This window comes from Rhyacophila brunnea, unplaced genomic scaffold (genome assembly GCF_057557595.1).
Source record: "Rhyacophila brunnea isolate RB1 unplaced genomic scaffold, BYU_Rbru_1.0 scaffold_20, whole genome shotgun sequence".
NCBI lineage: Eukaryota > Metazoa > Arthropoda > Insecta > Trichoptera > Rhyacophilidae > Rhyacophila > Rhyacophila brunnea.
The window spans coordinates 15,606,876-15,625,042 of record NW_028232860.1 but is presented as its reverse complement, the minus strand read 5'-3'; the positions used below and the strand labels follow the sequence as shown (position 1 = coordinate 15,625,042).

Here is an 18,167-nt window from a genome sequence, read left to right as displayed (position 1 = left end):
TGCATTTTTCATGATTTAGGCAAAATTTTGCCCATTTCATGTAATATTCAAATTTGCACATTCGGCGTAACACATGCATAATATATTATGAGTACTGTTAGCACAGAATGGTTTAACGCTTAGTAATTGAAGATTGGCTAGAGATCATCTTCAAAAATATTATACGGCCATTTTCAGACAAACTTAATTAGGTATACTTATTTATAAGACAAAGACAGTAAATATTAATTAAACTGAGTTATCTAACACTGGACCATTCAAATATAATGTATAGTTTTATTCCGTTTAATGCTATTTAGCACATTTAGGTCAGATAAACGAATTTATTGTGTTTAAAAAACTGTCATACCCACTTCTAATTTGTATATTTTGAATGATAAGCGACCGGCCCTACGATTGGCTGGCATGGAAATGTGTAGTTTAATTTATGAGAAGTGATTTCAGTAAACTCGCACTTCAAAATTAATTGGATTTTAATTTCCAATTCCCATTATTGTGCTTTGCCTTTAATTTCCTGTCACTCTGTTCCTCTCCAAGCAATAAGGCTGAAATCTATCTACTTTCACTTCTTTCGTGCTGTTATCATCTACTACACTCCTGCGTCCTCCATTGGTACATCTACATGTACCGACTCTCGACGAAAATCATTAATACCGTTTTATATACGCATAAAATGTAAATAAATAATTGTCAACCATGAAACTGATATCTATAATGAATCTTAAATCTTACAATTATTGTACCTATCTATTAATGACCGAATATTCTGAAAGGCAATCTTTACCACTTTATTGTACTTTAGCATAATTTAATGTACCTTGTACAACGTACAATATTATGTTATATTAGAAAATTAGTTTATCTATAATATAACCAATCAAATCGATCTTGACTATTCGTTATATCTGTTTGGAATGATTTTATCAAATTTAGCTGCAACGGGAAAGATAATAATTGGTGACCCCTACTCATATTAAATTGCATACATATGGTACTGGTAGATTTTATCTAAAAGTATTTAAGTAGTATGTACAGTACCTACCACGATTACCACGGTATCTTTTGATCTGGTCTTTTATAACTGATCACGTCGATTTTGATTTATTTATTTATGTTATGCAAATCGGCGTAATCGTCACATGGTGTTATTTTGTGTCAAGATTTAAATAAACATAATTATACAACACTGGTCTTCCTTCACGTATCGTACAACGATCTCTAACACGAATTCTAAATTCAAACTGTTAATAATTTTCTGTATGCATTTTCTTGTTTGCGTCTCGCCTGAAATGGCTGCCCCACGTTTTGGCGCCAAGTTATTTTTAAACGTTTCTCAGCGAACGCGTGCTCTTCTGTTCTTTTCCGTAGGACGGAATCTAAGCAAATGCCGCGCCAAACGATAGCGAAAGGCATTTTTGTATCTACAACTAGAAGGAATTTAATATAGTCGCATGCCCGCCCACTCTATCTGATTGGATTGTCAACACCAAATAAAAAGGCGGGAAATAAGTTTGAATTACTGATAGGTACATTACTAATAATTTGAATATAAAAGGTATTGTTTGAATTTGATTTACATGGCACAAAGTTATACAAAACTAATTAATTTATAATAGGTAGATAGATAGCTGATTATAGTTCACATTTAACTATCCTGTATTGTATTAGATTACTTACCACGTACCTACGTTACGCTCCAGTCACGGAGCATAGGTCACGCCTCTTGTTAGGTCTGCCCTACCAGCACCGAGTGGTGTCACATTCTCTGACGGCACACGGAATAATCAATAATACTTAGCGTAATCAACTAAAATTTTAAGAATGTAACATTCTTTATTGAACAAACATAATTTGGAAAAACATAGACACAATCTTGAAAAATAAATGTATGTGACTACTTCACCATGTTCGATCCTAAGAGGGTCATATTATGAACCTCCACATAGTACTATTGGTACCTTGATTCAAACCATAAAAGTCAGTCGCCAAAATTATCGAAATTTGAGAAGCGCTTTATTTGCATGACTATTAGTTAATTATGTAGAGTGGGTAAATTTGTAAAACATATTGACCGGAATCCGGTGCATGCTGGTTCGAGTCCTACTGGGGACATATTTTTTAAAGATTTATTCTAATAGGCATGTTTCTGAGATTTTTTCAAATGGTGTATGTTTTTTTTTGTTCTAGACGCCTTTATGGATATCTCGCATTTATGATTAAGATTTCTTTGATGACTTTGGCACGCAAACTAATCTACTTGATGCTAAGTCAAAAGAGAATTTGTGCCGGTTGAAAAAAATGCCTTATTGAAAACAATAAAATTCGTCTACTCGCATCGGGTATTGATAATTTGGGTTCGGCCAGAGCCTATGAAACCACCTTTCGGAAACCCTGAAAAATTCTTTGTAGCGCAAGGCGGTGGTGATTCTAATGAATATTTCGTATCGTTCGAAAACTGCGATTAATAGCTGTATTTTTTGTAGTTTTCCTGTGGTAAAAGAAATGTCGCATGGGACTGAACTTCTGGGCAGGCTGCTGAATTAAGGTTTAATGTAGCTATTCTAACTTATATGATTGCCATCACTGAACCCGAAAGGCATGAATCAGTGTTATTTGTCACCATTTATTATTTTGATTCTTATCAATGCATTATTAGTGTAGAATTTAAAAAGTGCATTTCTTCCGGCGTCCTTTGCCATGGTCCCTTTAATAATAATTAACATTTTAATTTATGCCTGGGCGTCTGTATTGTTCTCAAAATCCTCTTCGAACACCGTGAAAACGTTAAGGCATAACTTTATTATCAACGAATTCTAAAAACACAAGCGAAACTATATTGTATTATATTTCATATTGAACAGATGTATTTACAGTGACCCTTTTTATCTTCCAGGAACAATGAAAAGCGAAAGGAGAAGTCACGAGACGCGGCGCGCTGCCGGAGAAGCCGAGAGACGGAGATCTTCTCGGAGCTGGCGCACTCGCTGCCCCTCCCAAAGGATGAGGTGGACCAGTTGGACAAAGCCTCTGTCATGAGGCTGGTCATCTCGCACCTCAAAGTCAGCTCTGTCATGAAGTTGTGTAAGTGAAACATCTATCAGACGTATCTGAAATTACTAACTGATTCGTAAGATTATCAACAGAGTTATGTATGTATGGATAATATTCATTGGAGTTTAGAATTTTGGAGGTCATATTTCTCTCTGTACTTGTCGTTCACTTCTTTCCATTGTGCCAGGCATTCGAACTTCAAGTAGGCTGTGATAATAATCCAGAACTATCAGTGCTCTTCCACCCTCTCCCATTGTCAACTTAAGGGCATTTTCGCCAAAGTTTGTACATTGCGTTTTTGGCATGTCCCATGACTTTGATTGATTTTTTCATAGTTATTATATTATAAAATGTTGGAAAGTTATGTACTTTTAACATGCAAATTTATTAATTTACTCTATTCAATCAGTTAAATACAACTATCTGACCTGTATATATTTTTAATTGATTATTTAGATCGAAAGGTAGTGCGTTTTTACCATGTCCCACCCATAAATTCAAATAAACAAAGTCTGATTTCGTCATTAATTTTGAGTGTGTAAAATTAAATTCGTAGTGTTTTCAACAGCTTACATTATATATTTTTGGAAAATATATAGTTTTTTCGTAAATTTGTACCAATATTGAAAAAAAATCACGTTTAAAGTGTGTCCCAGGATATTTGAAAAAGTGGAACTCCACATTCCGTTACCACGATTTTAGCATGAAGGCGAAAAATTTTCACTATAAATATGTTTTTTTTTAATGTAGCAACATTTTTGTATAACACTGATCGCCATGTACACTTTAAATTGTTGGTGTGTGTCGGTATCGCTATCGGAACAGGTTGCTTTCTGGGTTGGTCATTTAAGAAGTTCCACTACTGTTACCACGATTTATAAGGTAAGAAAACACATATTTCTATTTCACATACTACACATATGGAGCTTATCTTTCATACTACAGATATAATAAAACATATCGCAGGTTTAACAATAAAACTAAGCTAAATTTTGGCTTCAAACACTTCTGAAACAGAATCCGTTACTTCCACTCCGAAACTATATTGGTGGTAACGTATATGTGGAATGTAAAAGTAACGAAATGGCATGCATAAAGTTGGGTTTACAGTGTGTGTTTAGTTCTTCATAGATTATAAAAAAAATTATTTTGTCTGTTCGTATGAAAAACAAAAATATTTTCATTAAAAAATATAAAAAATAACCTGACTATAATATAATAATATAATAAAGATTAAAAAAGTATGTGATATGTCTGAATACGCAAAAATAGCGCACATAAAAGTATGGAGATAAAAAAAAACAACAGAAGGAAAAGAAAAAACACCAGACTGAAATAATTGCGAGACAGGCACTGGCTCTGTCATACTCTTTCTGTTATACGCCACCAAAATTTTAAAACTTCTCCATACATTTTAGGCATAGAAATTTATAAAAATGTATGAAAAAGTATTTTTTTGTCACGTTTAACAGAAATGTGTACTCGATTAGATTTAATACCTAGAACTGTAGGTATTCACGAAATGTCAGAAAAGTACGTCTTGATTACAATCAACCTGTATAGCTACATTTTATGTTGATGAATACAATTAAATTTCAAGACAACATAAAGTCGAACTTGGTTATTACGAGGAAGATGGGACCGACTGAATTTGCTTGTTATAAGCGTTACTCGTTATATCAGAGAATAGGTATTTTTAAATGAGCATGTCACATTACACAAAAAGCCGAAAATAAAAAATTTGGAAACCATCGTAAAAATCCCCGAAACGAGCATGGCATTCATAAACTACAAAAGAAGTTGTTTATTGTAATTAACGCTGGTAGGTACCTACGGACTTCACAAACCTTGGATTTTTCAACCATATGCGTGGATACTTTTTTATTATTGTCGGTGAAACACCAATAAGGTAGGTACTTAGACACTTTACTAGTGTCATAAACGTAATCCGACCCCGGCGGCATCCTGTCCAATCGGATTTTATTGCTTAGGGTCGAAATGTTTTAAAACGGTCGACACATTAACAGTATTTTAGCTCGGTATATCCGATAAGTTGCTCGTTATAACAGTGAAAGAATTAAATGTATGGCGAAAATCATAAACCAATTGTCAACAAATGTTTCGTTATTACATCCGAGATCTCGCTATGTCAGAGATCGTAATAACCGAGTTTGACTATAATTATTTTCGTAAAAGTTATATACTCCGTGCCGCGCTAGGAACTCGCGTCTGAATCCCTTGCTGATTTTTTTTTTCATATATTGTTAATTTGCTTAAAAATATTTTTTATCTGAGTTACAAATAATATAAATGCCAAATAAAGTTATGGTAATGTATAGTGTGTCAAAATTATTACCTACCTTATTTTACAAGTATTGTGAAATTTATTATAAAATATGTCTATTTTAGTGATTAAGTTTGATTTGTTTTGTTATTTTGACGCACGTTGAATATTTATCTGTCTATCAAAAAATTCAAATAAATTTCATAAAACAAAAATTTGTTTTTATGGTAACATGTAACTTAAGCTTTACAAATTACACTCCGTTACCATTTCGTTCCATTCCGAAAATGTCCCCAAAAAAGTTGAACGTTAACTATTTTTCATTTGATTATTAAATAACGAAACTTATTTATTTTTCCAATAAAATTTAGTAAAAGTGATTATTGTCTTTAAAAAAATAGCAGAACGAACATTGATTGGTTTTTTCAAATACTAAAGGAAAAATGCTCTGCCATTATAGACATAGGGTAACGGAGGGGAACGAAATGTGCCCAAGAATTAAAATTCAATAATATTTTTTGACTATTTGTAGTTTTATTTTGAAGTGTATGGTTTTTTTAATCTAATAGAGCTCTTTTAAGTGATAAAAAGTGTTTCATTCATGTTTTAAAAGCTAAGTTTCGTAGTCACGGAACGGAAACTTATTATGCCCAATTTCATAATAAAAATGATATAAATATTGTATTAATCAATATTTTGCTGAAAAATTGCTATCACCAATTCAGCAATAGAACAAGGAATCTGCTAGCTATATAAAAATGGTTAATTTGAGTGAAAAAATAATATTACCCAAATTTCAAACATGTACAAACTTTGGCGAAAATGCCCTTAAACAAACGCATTTGGCCGAGAACAATGAAACGTTACAAATTAAACCACCACACTCGTATTTCACTGTCACAAAAAATACTCAGTTTCATCATACCCATTGCACTCATCGTCAAACTATTCTCCTACTGTGCAAAGAGCCTACTGCGCGACTGTAAATTAACCTACGCCTCAGTGAAATCGCATATTATCTTACTTTTGCTCCTGCGGCAGGTTGTGAATGATGCAATACAAATCAAGTGATACGACGAAGTCACGCGAACTTCCTCATGGTTAATTTGAAAACAAGTGTCACGTAAGCTAGTTAAGGAAATAAAACTTGTAGCGGCATGACTTCAAAAAGAGACCCACATGGCGCTGCCGTATGTTATGTTAAATCCGTATTTTTTACTGACAATCTCACAGCCTCAGTTTAGTCTGATTAGCTCTAGTATTCTATGTTATTGTTGATTAATCTCTGTGAACTCTGAATAAATACTACAGCCGGAAGTGTTTTTATTTAATAAATAAACCACCCTATAGTATAAACTAAGAATGATGAATGCTTCCCCTTCAAAATCTTGACAAAATCATATTATTACTTATATTACAACTGAACGTATATACATTTTTCATTTCCATGAGTCAATTCCTAACGGTATATGATGCGATCGACCAAAATCTCGCGATCGACTTGCCTATACATATGAGCTAGTGGATCAGGTGCTATATTCATCGATTTTTCTTGTAGGAACTTATATTTTTAATGCTGTAAGTATGCCTTGTCAGCCAGCACCCCTACGTGCATGTTTTATTCAGTCACAATTGTTCCTTATTTTATTTATTACTGAGGATCACAATCACCATGATTTGACAGCCTCCTTTCCATCACCTTACGCCGTCGCTCCTTGGTGGTGAACAACTGTTCAACTGCCTGAAAGTGGATCGCCCACACTGACTGACTCCTAATCACTAAAACAGTTAACTTTTAACTGGACAACTGGCTTTTGCTGGCAAACTCTATAATTTTAGACTTCACGAGATGCGAAAACGGAGAAATTTGTAAACTTGTTGCAAACTTCCTTTTCATTTCTTCTTCAAACAAGTATTTTTATACATTACAACTATTTGGTTATTATTCAATATTTAATATTCCTGAGTTTGAACCCTTGCCAAAATGTATCGGTCAATTAACCTTGTGAATGAGCGATATTTCATTTAGTTCGTCCCTATTCTGTCAATGTTTTTCGTGGATTGTCACACATATTCATTCAATCATTGTGAACTTAAGTACTTTTGCTTGTAGCTCGCTGCCAGCGTGCCAATATGTTGTCATTCTTGCATGAAATTATGTCGTCAAGATACAGCATTTATAAATCTGCCATGGTCCAGTGATTCCCAACCAGGTGCGGCGAGACTTTCCATCCATGCACTAGATTCAAGAAGTTCTAATAACCCAAACCTCCCGCAAACGTGATCACTAACAGATTTATTTGAGAGAATAGTAAATTTAAATGAGCGGTACCGTGTCGGTTTATAATTTCGTGGGTCCCAGATTTGAATCCCGGATCTGGAAAATTCACATGTTTGGTTTCAGATGATCTAATGGGTTGAGTAATTGACTTAGGTATATGCATTTCTCGTAAAAACAAAAATCTGTTAATACAACCTCCACTCTGTGGATGCCCATATGATCTTCTTAGCGTTGAACACGGTAAAAGTTTTGTTGTTTTGTATTTCCTTTGCCACCATGTGTTCTTTCTTCTTCTTCTCTTGACATTTAGACTTCGTTGCAGAGATTATTGTCAAGATACCATATGGTCTGGTATACTTTTAGGTGTTTGAATATGACCGCTGCTGCCCTAATTAATATATATAAGTTACATAAAAAACAATTAATTCCAAATTTTGGATATTTTAAAATTTTATTTTCGTGTTACCTACTGAATTTTGAAAATCGTGATTCCTTTCAAAATGTCTTTGTTATATTCGCCGACAAATATATCTGTATACCAGAGGTAAACAACTGTAAATCCAAAATTACAACTTCACAGGAGAGACGAATTTGTGATCTTTGGAACTTTCAACTTTTGGCATTTGTGAATGGAAAAAGATAAAATTTATCTATTTATCAAAACCTTTTTGTTTGTTTACCGCTGTAGTTCGATTATAAGTTTCATCAAAAGAATTATATGTTTTCTCACTGTTGTTTACCTCTAATAGTTATGGAGTTACAATGAAATTTTTAATTTTAAAATTTTATAATAAGAGTAATATTATGAGTTACAGCTGTTTACCACGTATGCAGGATAAGTAATGTAGTAACAATATAACAACAACTCCATTTCACGATTTTTAGAGTTACAATAGTTTACCTCTGGTATACAGATATTATGAAGCTATCGAGGGACCCATAGCATTCTCTATTAGAGTTGACCTTAGCGATGAGCCTCTCCAAAGTATCGTTTTTATGTTGGAAATGTGTCCAAAGAACTGCGGATAATTTCATGACTTGAGTATGAATATTTCACGTTTTCAGATCGATGGCCTAATGTTAATATCTCGTATCTGACTGTTAATAGCACCCACCTGTTGTACTACGTAGCATGCCAGTAACCCGTAACGTAAAAAATGGTAAAGCAAAGCATAACGCCTAATATAAAGAATATAAACATCCAAATTTGTTATATTACTTACTGTTTTACTTTTTAAATAATTCGAAAGTAACATTTTGAAGCTGAATTCAACACATGTCATGCAACACGCTTGACAGCTTAAAGGCAACATACGGGCTATTACAGGTTTATTTCTGCAATTTTCAGATACGGGGAATTACTAAAATGACTGTATCATTTTTTTTTTTTTTAATAACTACAGATATGGGAATTTCGCAATTGATGGGCAGTATTTTATTTAGTATGTCAAAAAGTAATTTTCGTCATATAAATCAGATACGGGGTATTAACATTAGACCGTCGGTATACTAGTCTTGGGATTCTGTCTGAAATGGACGAATGTTTGCTTATTAAAGTCTCTAGTCTATTTGAAATATGTATATAATATGTATGCCTAATCAATTAGAAAAAACAATGCACAAAGTACTAGCATTTACAAGAGTCATTACCATCATTGAATTAGTATTGTGTAGTATTCAGATATTTTAATAATCTCACTCACTTAACAATCATCGTTATTAGCCAGGGACGATTCACTGCTGGATGAAGGTCTCCCCTAGCTCCTTACACTTTTCTCAGTCCCTAGTTTTTCAGTGCCATGTACCTACATCTACCAAACTTATGAGTGTGATCGTTAAGTGCCCTTGGATATCACTGTATGACACCAATTGTCCACTCGCTGAGTGACATATCCAGCCCATTGCCATTTAATCTGCTCACTTAATGTATCCTTTTTATTCCAGTGCCTGAGATTCCGATCAAGATAAAGGCGGCGGAGGAGTCTTCTCTCGAGGAGTTGCCAATCAGCAAGGAGCTCTCGTATCTCAAGGCCCTCGATGGCTTTGTCCTCGTCATATCGCCCGACGGAGACCTCATTTATCTCTCAGAGAACGTCAATGAGTTTTTAGGAGTCTCTCAGGTAATTTTTCCAATCTTTTATGCACACTTCGATTATAAGATTATAAACTGTCTCTTATTAATTTATAAAATGACAGTTTTAGCTAAATGTCAAGATTTGTTTCATAAATGAAGATGGCTGATCGTTATTATAATGTTGTTTACATATTAATATGTAAAATACGTGGCTTATGCTAGAATATGATTTCTATCTATACTAATAACTGTGTCGCTGAGTTTCAAAACCTGCTATAACACTTTTTTGAAATAATTAAGATATATATATCGTTGGATTCGTTATTAAAATCTCTACATGAAAATTTTATCGCCTCTTTCAAAAGCCGCTACGATTAATTGTATCAAATCCCGCTATAACACTACTGAAACATTCAAAAACCTTTTTAGTTCAAAAAGTTTTTGTTGATTTTCTCAACATAATGAAAAACTGTTATAGCGACTAAAATTGGGCTGAAGTGTCTGTTTCTGATTTTAAAATATTTACATTTTAATACCTCCATGGTATCAACGTACAAACTATAGTTTTTTTTTTAAATGTTCTGTCTCTTTGTCTGAAAGTTCACTTACAAGTCAAAAACTACTGGCATAGCTTATAAAATAGGTAGGTACATTGTTGGTACCAATTTAGTAGAATTTCATCTCAATATCTCAAAAGGTTCAAAACACAGAACAAATTAATAATATAGAGATTTTTATTTAGTACCTAAGTAGGAATATGCATCCACAATGGCCGAGCAACTAATGCGTCGGGTTATAATGTTGTGCGTCCCAGAGTCTAGAAAATACACATATTATTGTTTTTAAATATGTGTTTGGACTGTTTGGAGTCAAGATTATGAACACTATTAACCTAATAGGTTGCGCAAGTGGCTAACATCCGTTGGTCGTAAAACAAAAATTTGTTAGTACAAACTTCCACTCTGTGGATACCCATATAATTTTCTTAGGATTGGACATGGTCAAAAAAAGAATATAGGTAGGTATATTTTAGTAGATTTTTACAAACACTTCAAATATTAAAAATTTTCTTTTATATTATTTTGTCCTTTACTTAGGTAATCAGTTTTATACCTTCTTTTGTTGTATTAATTTATTATATAAGCGAGATTTGTAGCCTGTTACACCATATTCAGTAGGGTAAGCCAATTTCCATGTTGTAAATGTTTTGGAGGAAAAATAATGAAATACTAACCTGTTTTTGATCCCTATTGTCATGTCGGTGAGTTAGTTCCTTTTTAATGATTTCCATTATTTTATTTTTCCAGATGGATCTGATGGGACAGAGCGTGTTCGAGTTCAGTCATCCTTGCGATCACGAAGAGATCCGCGATGTCCTCTCTGTCAAATCGCAGGAAAAGGACAAAGCCAAAAGCAGTGCTTGGGAGACCCCAAAGTCTTTCTTCATCAGAATGAAGTGCACGCTCACCAGTAAAGGAAGGAATGTTAATCTCAAATCGGCTTCCTACAAGGTAATAAAAATATTATTAGTGAAACAATAATTTCTGTATAGTTTATGTTTAAATTTTAGTTGAGTATGTAACAGAAAAACATGCAGTTGTGTGTATTTTGATATTAATACAATTTACTTAAATTCTTACTAAAGGTCTCATCTCATTGCTAGGGTCATAATACTGAAAGAAAAGTTTCAATATTTTTTTGACATCCTTACTAATGGCGTACTGAAAAAGAATTAGAGAAAAGGACTTTTAAGACATCTATTTACTATGACTGAATCAGGTGCAATGTCTGATTTTAAGCTTAGATGTGGCACAGTTCACCGTGAGTTGTTTTATCGGAAAGAAATTGCCATATAGTGTTGTGATCATAACAAGTATCATAATAATTTGGGGTTGCTGCCAAAAATTAGTAAGTCAATAATTTAGATATTTAGAGTTAACAATGGATTATGTTATATACCTATAAATATGTATGAATATGTCAGAAAAAAAATCAAGGTAATCTGATATAAATAGAACATGCAGATAAGGCACACAGAAATGAGCTTTATGTCTGATTTTAGAGGACGTGTCAAACTCTCAAATTGTAATTACTCCATAACATGATTTTAAGACTTACCAACTTTTGGCAGTTACACCACGAACTATATAGATGAGCGAAATTCATCGATATAGATTTTTGTATAATAACTATACCTACCTACTATATGATATTTTGTGTTAATTTATTATCTTATCAGCAAAGGAAACTGTTCCTTGCATACACCATTATGACATGTAATGATGTGTGTAGTAATTTTATCAGCAGAAATGACAGCTAGTAAAATTCCACTCAAACAAATTTCCAGTATAAATATTAACGCAATTAATTAGGTATTGACATTTTGTGGGTCCTTTGTTTTGATTTTTGGTTAACATAATAGTTATCATCTTGACTTATGCGCTTTAATTTTAGTTTTTTTTTTGGTGAAGTTTTGAATTGATATTTTTCAAGTCAATGACATACGTAGGTAGGTACCTAATTACAATTTTTGTACTGGATAATTGAACAGTGGCATAATTATATTCAAAGTCTATATAATTTTAACCAGTGAGTTTATTTTGGCAATTACATATACAAATTGTTATAAATATAATATTATTACAATCTCAAATGCATTTTGATTAGCATGATAATAAAATAACAGAATGCAGTGATGTCTTTTTATCAATAAGATAACATTATATCGAATTCTCTATTTTTGTTGATCTTTCCAAGATAACAAAAATTGTAATATGTTTTGTATTATGACAGTACCATATTCAGTAATATTGTGGCATAACGGTTTATTTTATTACCAAATGCGCCAAATATAAAACATATTACAATAACAGAGGATAGGATACATAAAAATCATTGAGCTTTCACACAATGTAATAATATTATGAAGTAACAGTGGTTAAAAATTTGAGTGGACTGTATGGAGAGGGTCGGGTAGGAACGGCGGAAGTGTGGGATCATGGTCACTAACTTTGATTGTGGCCTGAATTTTGAATCATTACATTAACAATTTGTTTACGGGCCGCACAAAATTGTGTTTTTGCTAATTGCTTTTCAAATGCAAATTAACACGTTAATTACAAAATTAATTAAAAGGGCCCGTAAGCATTGTGTTAGTACTATTGATAATAATTATCGACTGCTTGTAAGGAAGGAATACATGTTGCTTTGACTGCGGGTGGAACATTGAACTTTTACACTGCACTCTATTCGTTTGGTGTCACAGGTCAATGTTACTGTTGTATGGCTGGGAACATAATTATGAAAGGGAGTTAGGATCTGGGAATTGAAACTTAACTAAATACCCAATCTAGTTAATACATACAAAAAATCAAATGATTTATAAAAGAATACTCTATCTTAAATGGTGCTAGCAAATAGTTTAATCGCTGGGATAGACTGCACCATGCTGGCACGCCCATGAAGTTTAAACTTAAAAGTTCGAGAATGATGAGATCGCTTAAGTGAACTCCCAGCAAAAATTGTTTAAATATAAAATATCAATGTATCGCCAACCATGAAACTGAGAATTTTCATCGGGAAAACAAAGCTACCGCACCGCGGTAACTACAATCCTATGGAATCGTCGCAAGGTTTCAATAGTTAAGTCTAAATGCACTAAAGGGAGTAGAGTGACCAGCAAAGTGGACCTATCTTTGAGTCGATCAACACCGATGGGCATGCCCCCTGTGTATTTTCCTATATGGGGTGACCAGCACAGGCATTTTCTATGTGAACTGCATCTTGGCCTAAAAATATTTCTTCAAAGCTTACGAAGCCTTGGTAGAGCAAGACACAACCAGTTGTTCAGTGAGGCAGATATTCTTGAATGGCTTAGGATTCCTGGCTTTCCCTATGACCGAAAGCTTCATTTTGTGTATCCCAGTTTCATTGGAACACGCAATGACATTAATATGGACGAAGCATCTAGAAAATAAAATGACACTCACTTTGTGTCGGGTCTGCCGGATGGCGAAATTCATATTTTAATATCGGTATCCTACGCTCAAATGAACATTCTGCTTGCAAGCGGTCTGGCGACACCGCAGGGTCTGCCCATACAAAATATCTGACTGTCAGGTTTCGACTCTACCGTTATTATTGTGTTACAAAATGCCAATGTGCCTAGTTAAAAATTGTAAAAAAAATCTACTAAACACTCCAAGAAAGATGGGATATGACTTGTCATGTGTTAGTATTATTTATTATTTATAAAATGCCATTTTAAGATAATGTTTATTCAATGCAATTGAATGACAGAAACCATTGGACAGTCGCCTGTGATGCGCTGGCTCACTTGCGTCTAATATCCGAGAAGTCGTAAGTAACCGAGAATCTGTTTCTACCGCAATGAGTCATGACACTAATACGCCATTACAATAAAGGTTATATTACTATAAATTCTCGAAGCTTGTATCGCATAATGGAAATGGATACGTCATATGGTCACGTGACATCTACCTATACATCTGTGAATGACTTTCATGCACAATTTCTCGTGCGCGCCGGTATGAAGTGAGTTGTCCATTTAATATGTCATTGAGAACACGGCATAATTATTGTGATGCGGTCCTTGGGCACTTTCCTCCCTGGTACATTACTTTCTTCGCGATGAACGTACGTTTTACGAAGGAGAAGTTTCCAAAATAAACCCGTCTCTTCTGCGTTGCATACTTGTACGCGGCGAACTACTGAATTTGACAATCGAATACCGGCGAATTATAGAGCTTGATTTTGTACTTTCAACTAGTAAAAAAAACGGCGGATTATAGTAGTTGTCGGATAATCTAGCGGCAGATTACTGAGAGTGTACTGTATATGTGTATATATATATATATATATTTATGTCAGTCTGAATATAGACAAAATTCGAATTATTGAAGTGGCACGGTGCTAATAATTGGTAATTTACTATTATTAGTTTATGCATCGAACCGAGTAATGAATGATGAACTGCTTATAAATCTACAGCTTTCCATGCAATCTCATTCTACACAGACGTACCGGAGTAAAACCTCTGAAGGCTTAAAGCCGGCTTTAAACTCGGATGTGTCGCTGATAAATAAATATGTTTTTTTAATAGCAGACTATTTCTAACATTGGGCGAAATGATTTTTTACACATAAGCAGCTGTAATCTTCGTGGCGGCCCTACCGTCTGTGCTGTTATTACTTACTCAGCACCTTGTTATTGATATTAACCTCCTATTGCCGTCTTTTGTAACTAACTCGATAATAAACATTCCACGGTTAGCAGGTAGACGAAGAGTTAACGTGAAAATAGTGCCATTATGCCAATGCCCTCATGCAAAATACACTTTATATACTGAATTACAGATATCAAAACTTATTGGCTGTGTCCCAAAACAGATTCTAGATATGCCAAATCGATTTGCATGTAATATTTGTTGTTCTCTTATATATTTTTGTCAGTGATATTATTGATTCAGCATTCTTCGAGTAAGGAGTATCACGTTACTACACTGCAACTTAAAATATTGTTACTGTGGCCAACACATTACAAGTGTTATATTATGTAGTGTAGCAGTGAAGCACAGACCAGGATATAAAAAATATAAATGTACATGAAATGAATGGGGTGGGGTACTTGTAGTAACCAGTGTGCAGGGGGCATAGAGATGTATGTAAAAGAGTTGGTGGGATTTTTAGTTCCTCAGATGGCCACTATAACGTGTTACCCAAAGTTAATTTATTATTTTATTTTATACTCTGTTCGGATATATTTTCTTAATTTTATTATTGGTAGCACTGTAGACCATTATGAAGTCCACAATGCTGTACTTTTCCAGACAGTCAATTGATTTCTTTTAAATGGAAATAGAATTATTATATTCTTAATAGGTATAGGCAAAGAGTTTGGACTAATAATGGGGAGTCTATCAATTGTTTTGTGTTATAACATGACCTCAGTTTACTAGAAATGACAGTTACGGAGCTGACATTGTAAATTAAACACATCGCCCATTTTTTGTTCGAAGTCCTCCTCCCTTTAGTCACTGTTGCCTAAACTATAGCATCACGTAGAGAACTGAAGCCCTACCCCGCCTACCTCCAACACCACGAGCTGTAGCCACCTTTTTGAATCTCCAACCATTCCATCGGCCACTTCATTCAAATCTATTATAATTTCTTGTGTCGGTGTTGCTTATTAATCTGTTACTTTTTAAAAATAAAAACCCAGTCCAGGAAATAAAATTAAATATAGATGTTCACAATATTCACCAACTCATCGACTTTTCCCAGTTGTAGAGACATTAAAACCTTCTCTCACATTCTACATAATATCATCACTGTTCTGGTAGAAGACACTAATTCGAAAAAATGACATATTGAGTTAGTTATACCAAAATGTTCCTTATTTCAAACTTTACCATCTGGAAACCTTCTTAATAAATAAACAGTCTTTATTTTAAAGTCATCCTTTTTACGATTACTTAATAAACTCACATGATAGACCATTTCAAACATATTAACAACTTCAAAGTCAAATTACTCAAACCTAGTATTCTCCAGTTAGTGTGTTCTGCCAGAACAGAGACGATATATTCTACATCATAGACGCTGCTTTGTCAAGGTCTGCACCATAAATGTAGCCATGTCTACTGAAGGACGGAAAGGGGAATTACGCCTCAGTTTATAGTGCAGGGATTCACATTTTTGATGATTTGATTTTGAAGATGCAATATGAATCAAGTGATACGACGACGTCACACAGTCTTCCTCATGGTTAATTTGAAGTGACTTTCCTGTACGCTGGTTAATGCTTCTCCTTCAAGATTTTTATTTTACAACAGAATATACATGCTTTTTATATTTTCACGACTCGGTTCCGTTTGGTGCAATCAACCAAAGTCTGACATGCCTGATTTATTGTGTGGAAAACTGGGGCTGAAAGTTCTTATTTATGTGTGATCTTTGCAAATAAAAAATCAGCCCACACAATTTCAACTGACAACTAACTTAATTATATATAGGTTTATTTATGCTTAGGCTTTGTCTGTGTATATTTGTCGCTGAACATCCTTCTTTGAATATGTCTATATTAATTCAGAAAACATCTTCTATTGCTTCAGGTAATCCACTGCACGGGTCACATCCTCACACAGGAGACGTGCAACATGATAGAGAGTAACAACAATGACACCATTGTTAAGAACGAGTCCAGCGGAAACATAATCATCGACTGCATCAAGGGGAAGAGCAGCGATGACTCGATGGACACGGACAGCTCCGTCTCCGAGGTCAAGGAGTTTAAACCCATGAAGAAGATGGGATCGTTGGTGGCGATCGGGAGACCGATACCTCATCCCTCAAGCATTGAGGTTCCACTCTATAATAGTACATTCGTGTCAAAGCATAGTCTTGACATGAAGTTCACATATGCTGACGAATCGTAAGTGAATATTTTTTTGTTTTCTTCTTTATTGTTTAGGTGTATTAAAAACAATACTCAATCTTCGGTACCGAATATTGTTCCTTTGTCAAAAAGTACATCCTTACATATAGGTATATTTAATCTTGCAATGGAGACAGGCATCTTTCCGGAAAGTGAAAGATATCAATGGTTCACAGTATTCATCCACAGTGTTAACATCGGAGCACTACTAGATGATCATGCACATACTAACAAAAACTCAAGTCATTTATAATGAATGAACAGAATGGATTTAGAGCAGGCTGATCAACGGAAACTTAAATGATTATAAAGAATGTGTTAATTCACATAATTCTATTGATTCCAAGTGATTTGTTGTAGCTCCAAGCGGTTTTAATTCTCAATTTTTCTTGTCTTCGCCATAGCAATAAGTGGTAAGATGAATCGTTCAATGCGACAATAAAAGACTTCGGTGATGCAAGAATGCTTCTCCAATGCTTAATTTCGTGGCGCAAAGTAATGAGCAGATAATCCAGATGTGTCACAGGCTGAAATATTATATTTGTGGAAATTAATGTACATAATCTAATCAAGCAAACGTTCAATGAGAACCTATAAAGCCTTGACACTCTAGACGAGAGAACTAACCACACATTCATAATTTTGTTTTTCGTAAAATAATATGGAAATAGTAAAAATACACAAACAAAAATTAAAACTCCCAAGGGAAGCAGTGGGCAAACTCTAGTATCTAAAAAATATGATATAATCTCAAAAATTGATTATTTTTTCATGGCCGATTCGATTTGTTAAATTGATATTATTTAGAGAGTTATATCAATTAGTTAATTGAGTCAGCATTATTTACATAGTAAAATTCCGTTTTACAAAATATGATGATAATCCATTTGTATATCAATTTGTTTTGAAATCACTTCATTTCTCAAATTATATTACTTTCTCAAGTTGAATTCTCCTATCTTGGCATTTTCTTTTTTTTTACCATTTTCGATCCCAAGAAGATCATATCGACACCACCTACG

At 34.0% G+C, this 18,167-nt stretch overlaps 1 protein-coding gene across 1 annotated transcript in view; it reads left to right on the top strand.

The window, feature by feature from the left end:
• Positions 1 to 18,167, top strand: part of LOC147071275 (uncharacterized) — a 329,897-nt gene that overhangs the window by 96,150 nt on the left and 215,580 nt on the right. Inside the window, exons 2-5 of the mRNA XM_085948056.1 lie at positions 2,894 to 3,081; positions 9,561 to 9,736; positions 10,998 to 11,201; positions 16,823 to 17,142. Coding sequence (XP_085804182.1) covers positions 2,894 to 3,081; positions 9,561 to 9,736; positions 10,998 to 11,201; positions 16,823 to 17,142 — 888 coding nt within the window. The remainder of the gene's footprint in view (positions 1 to 2,893; positions 3,082 to 9,560; positions 9,737 to 10,997; positions 11,202 to 16,822; positions 17,143 to 18,167) is intronic.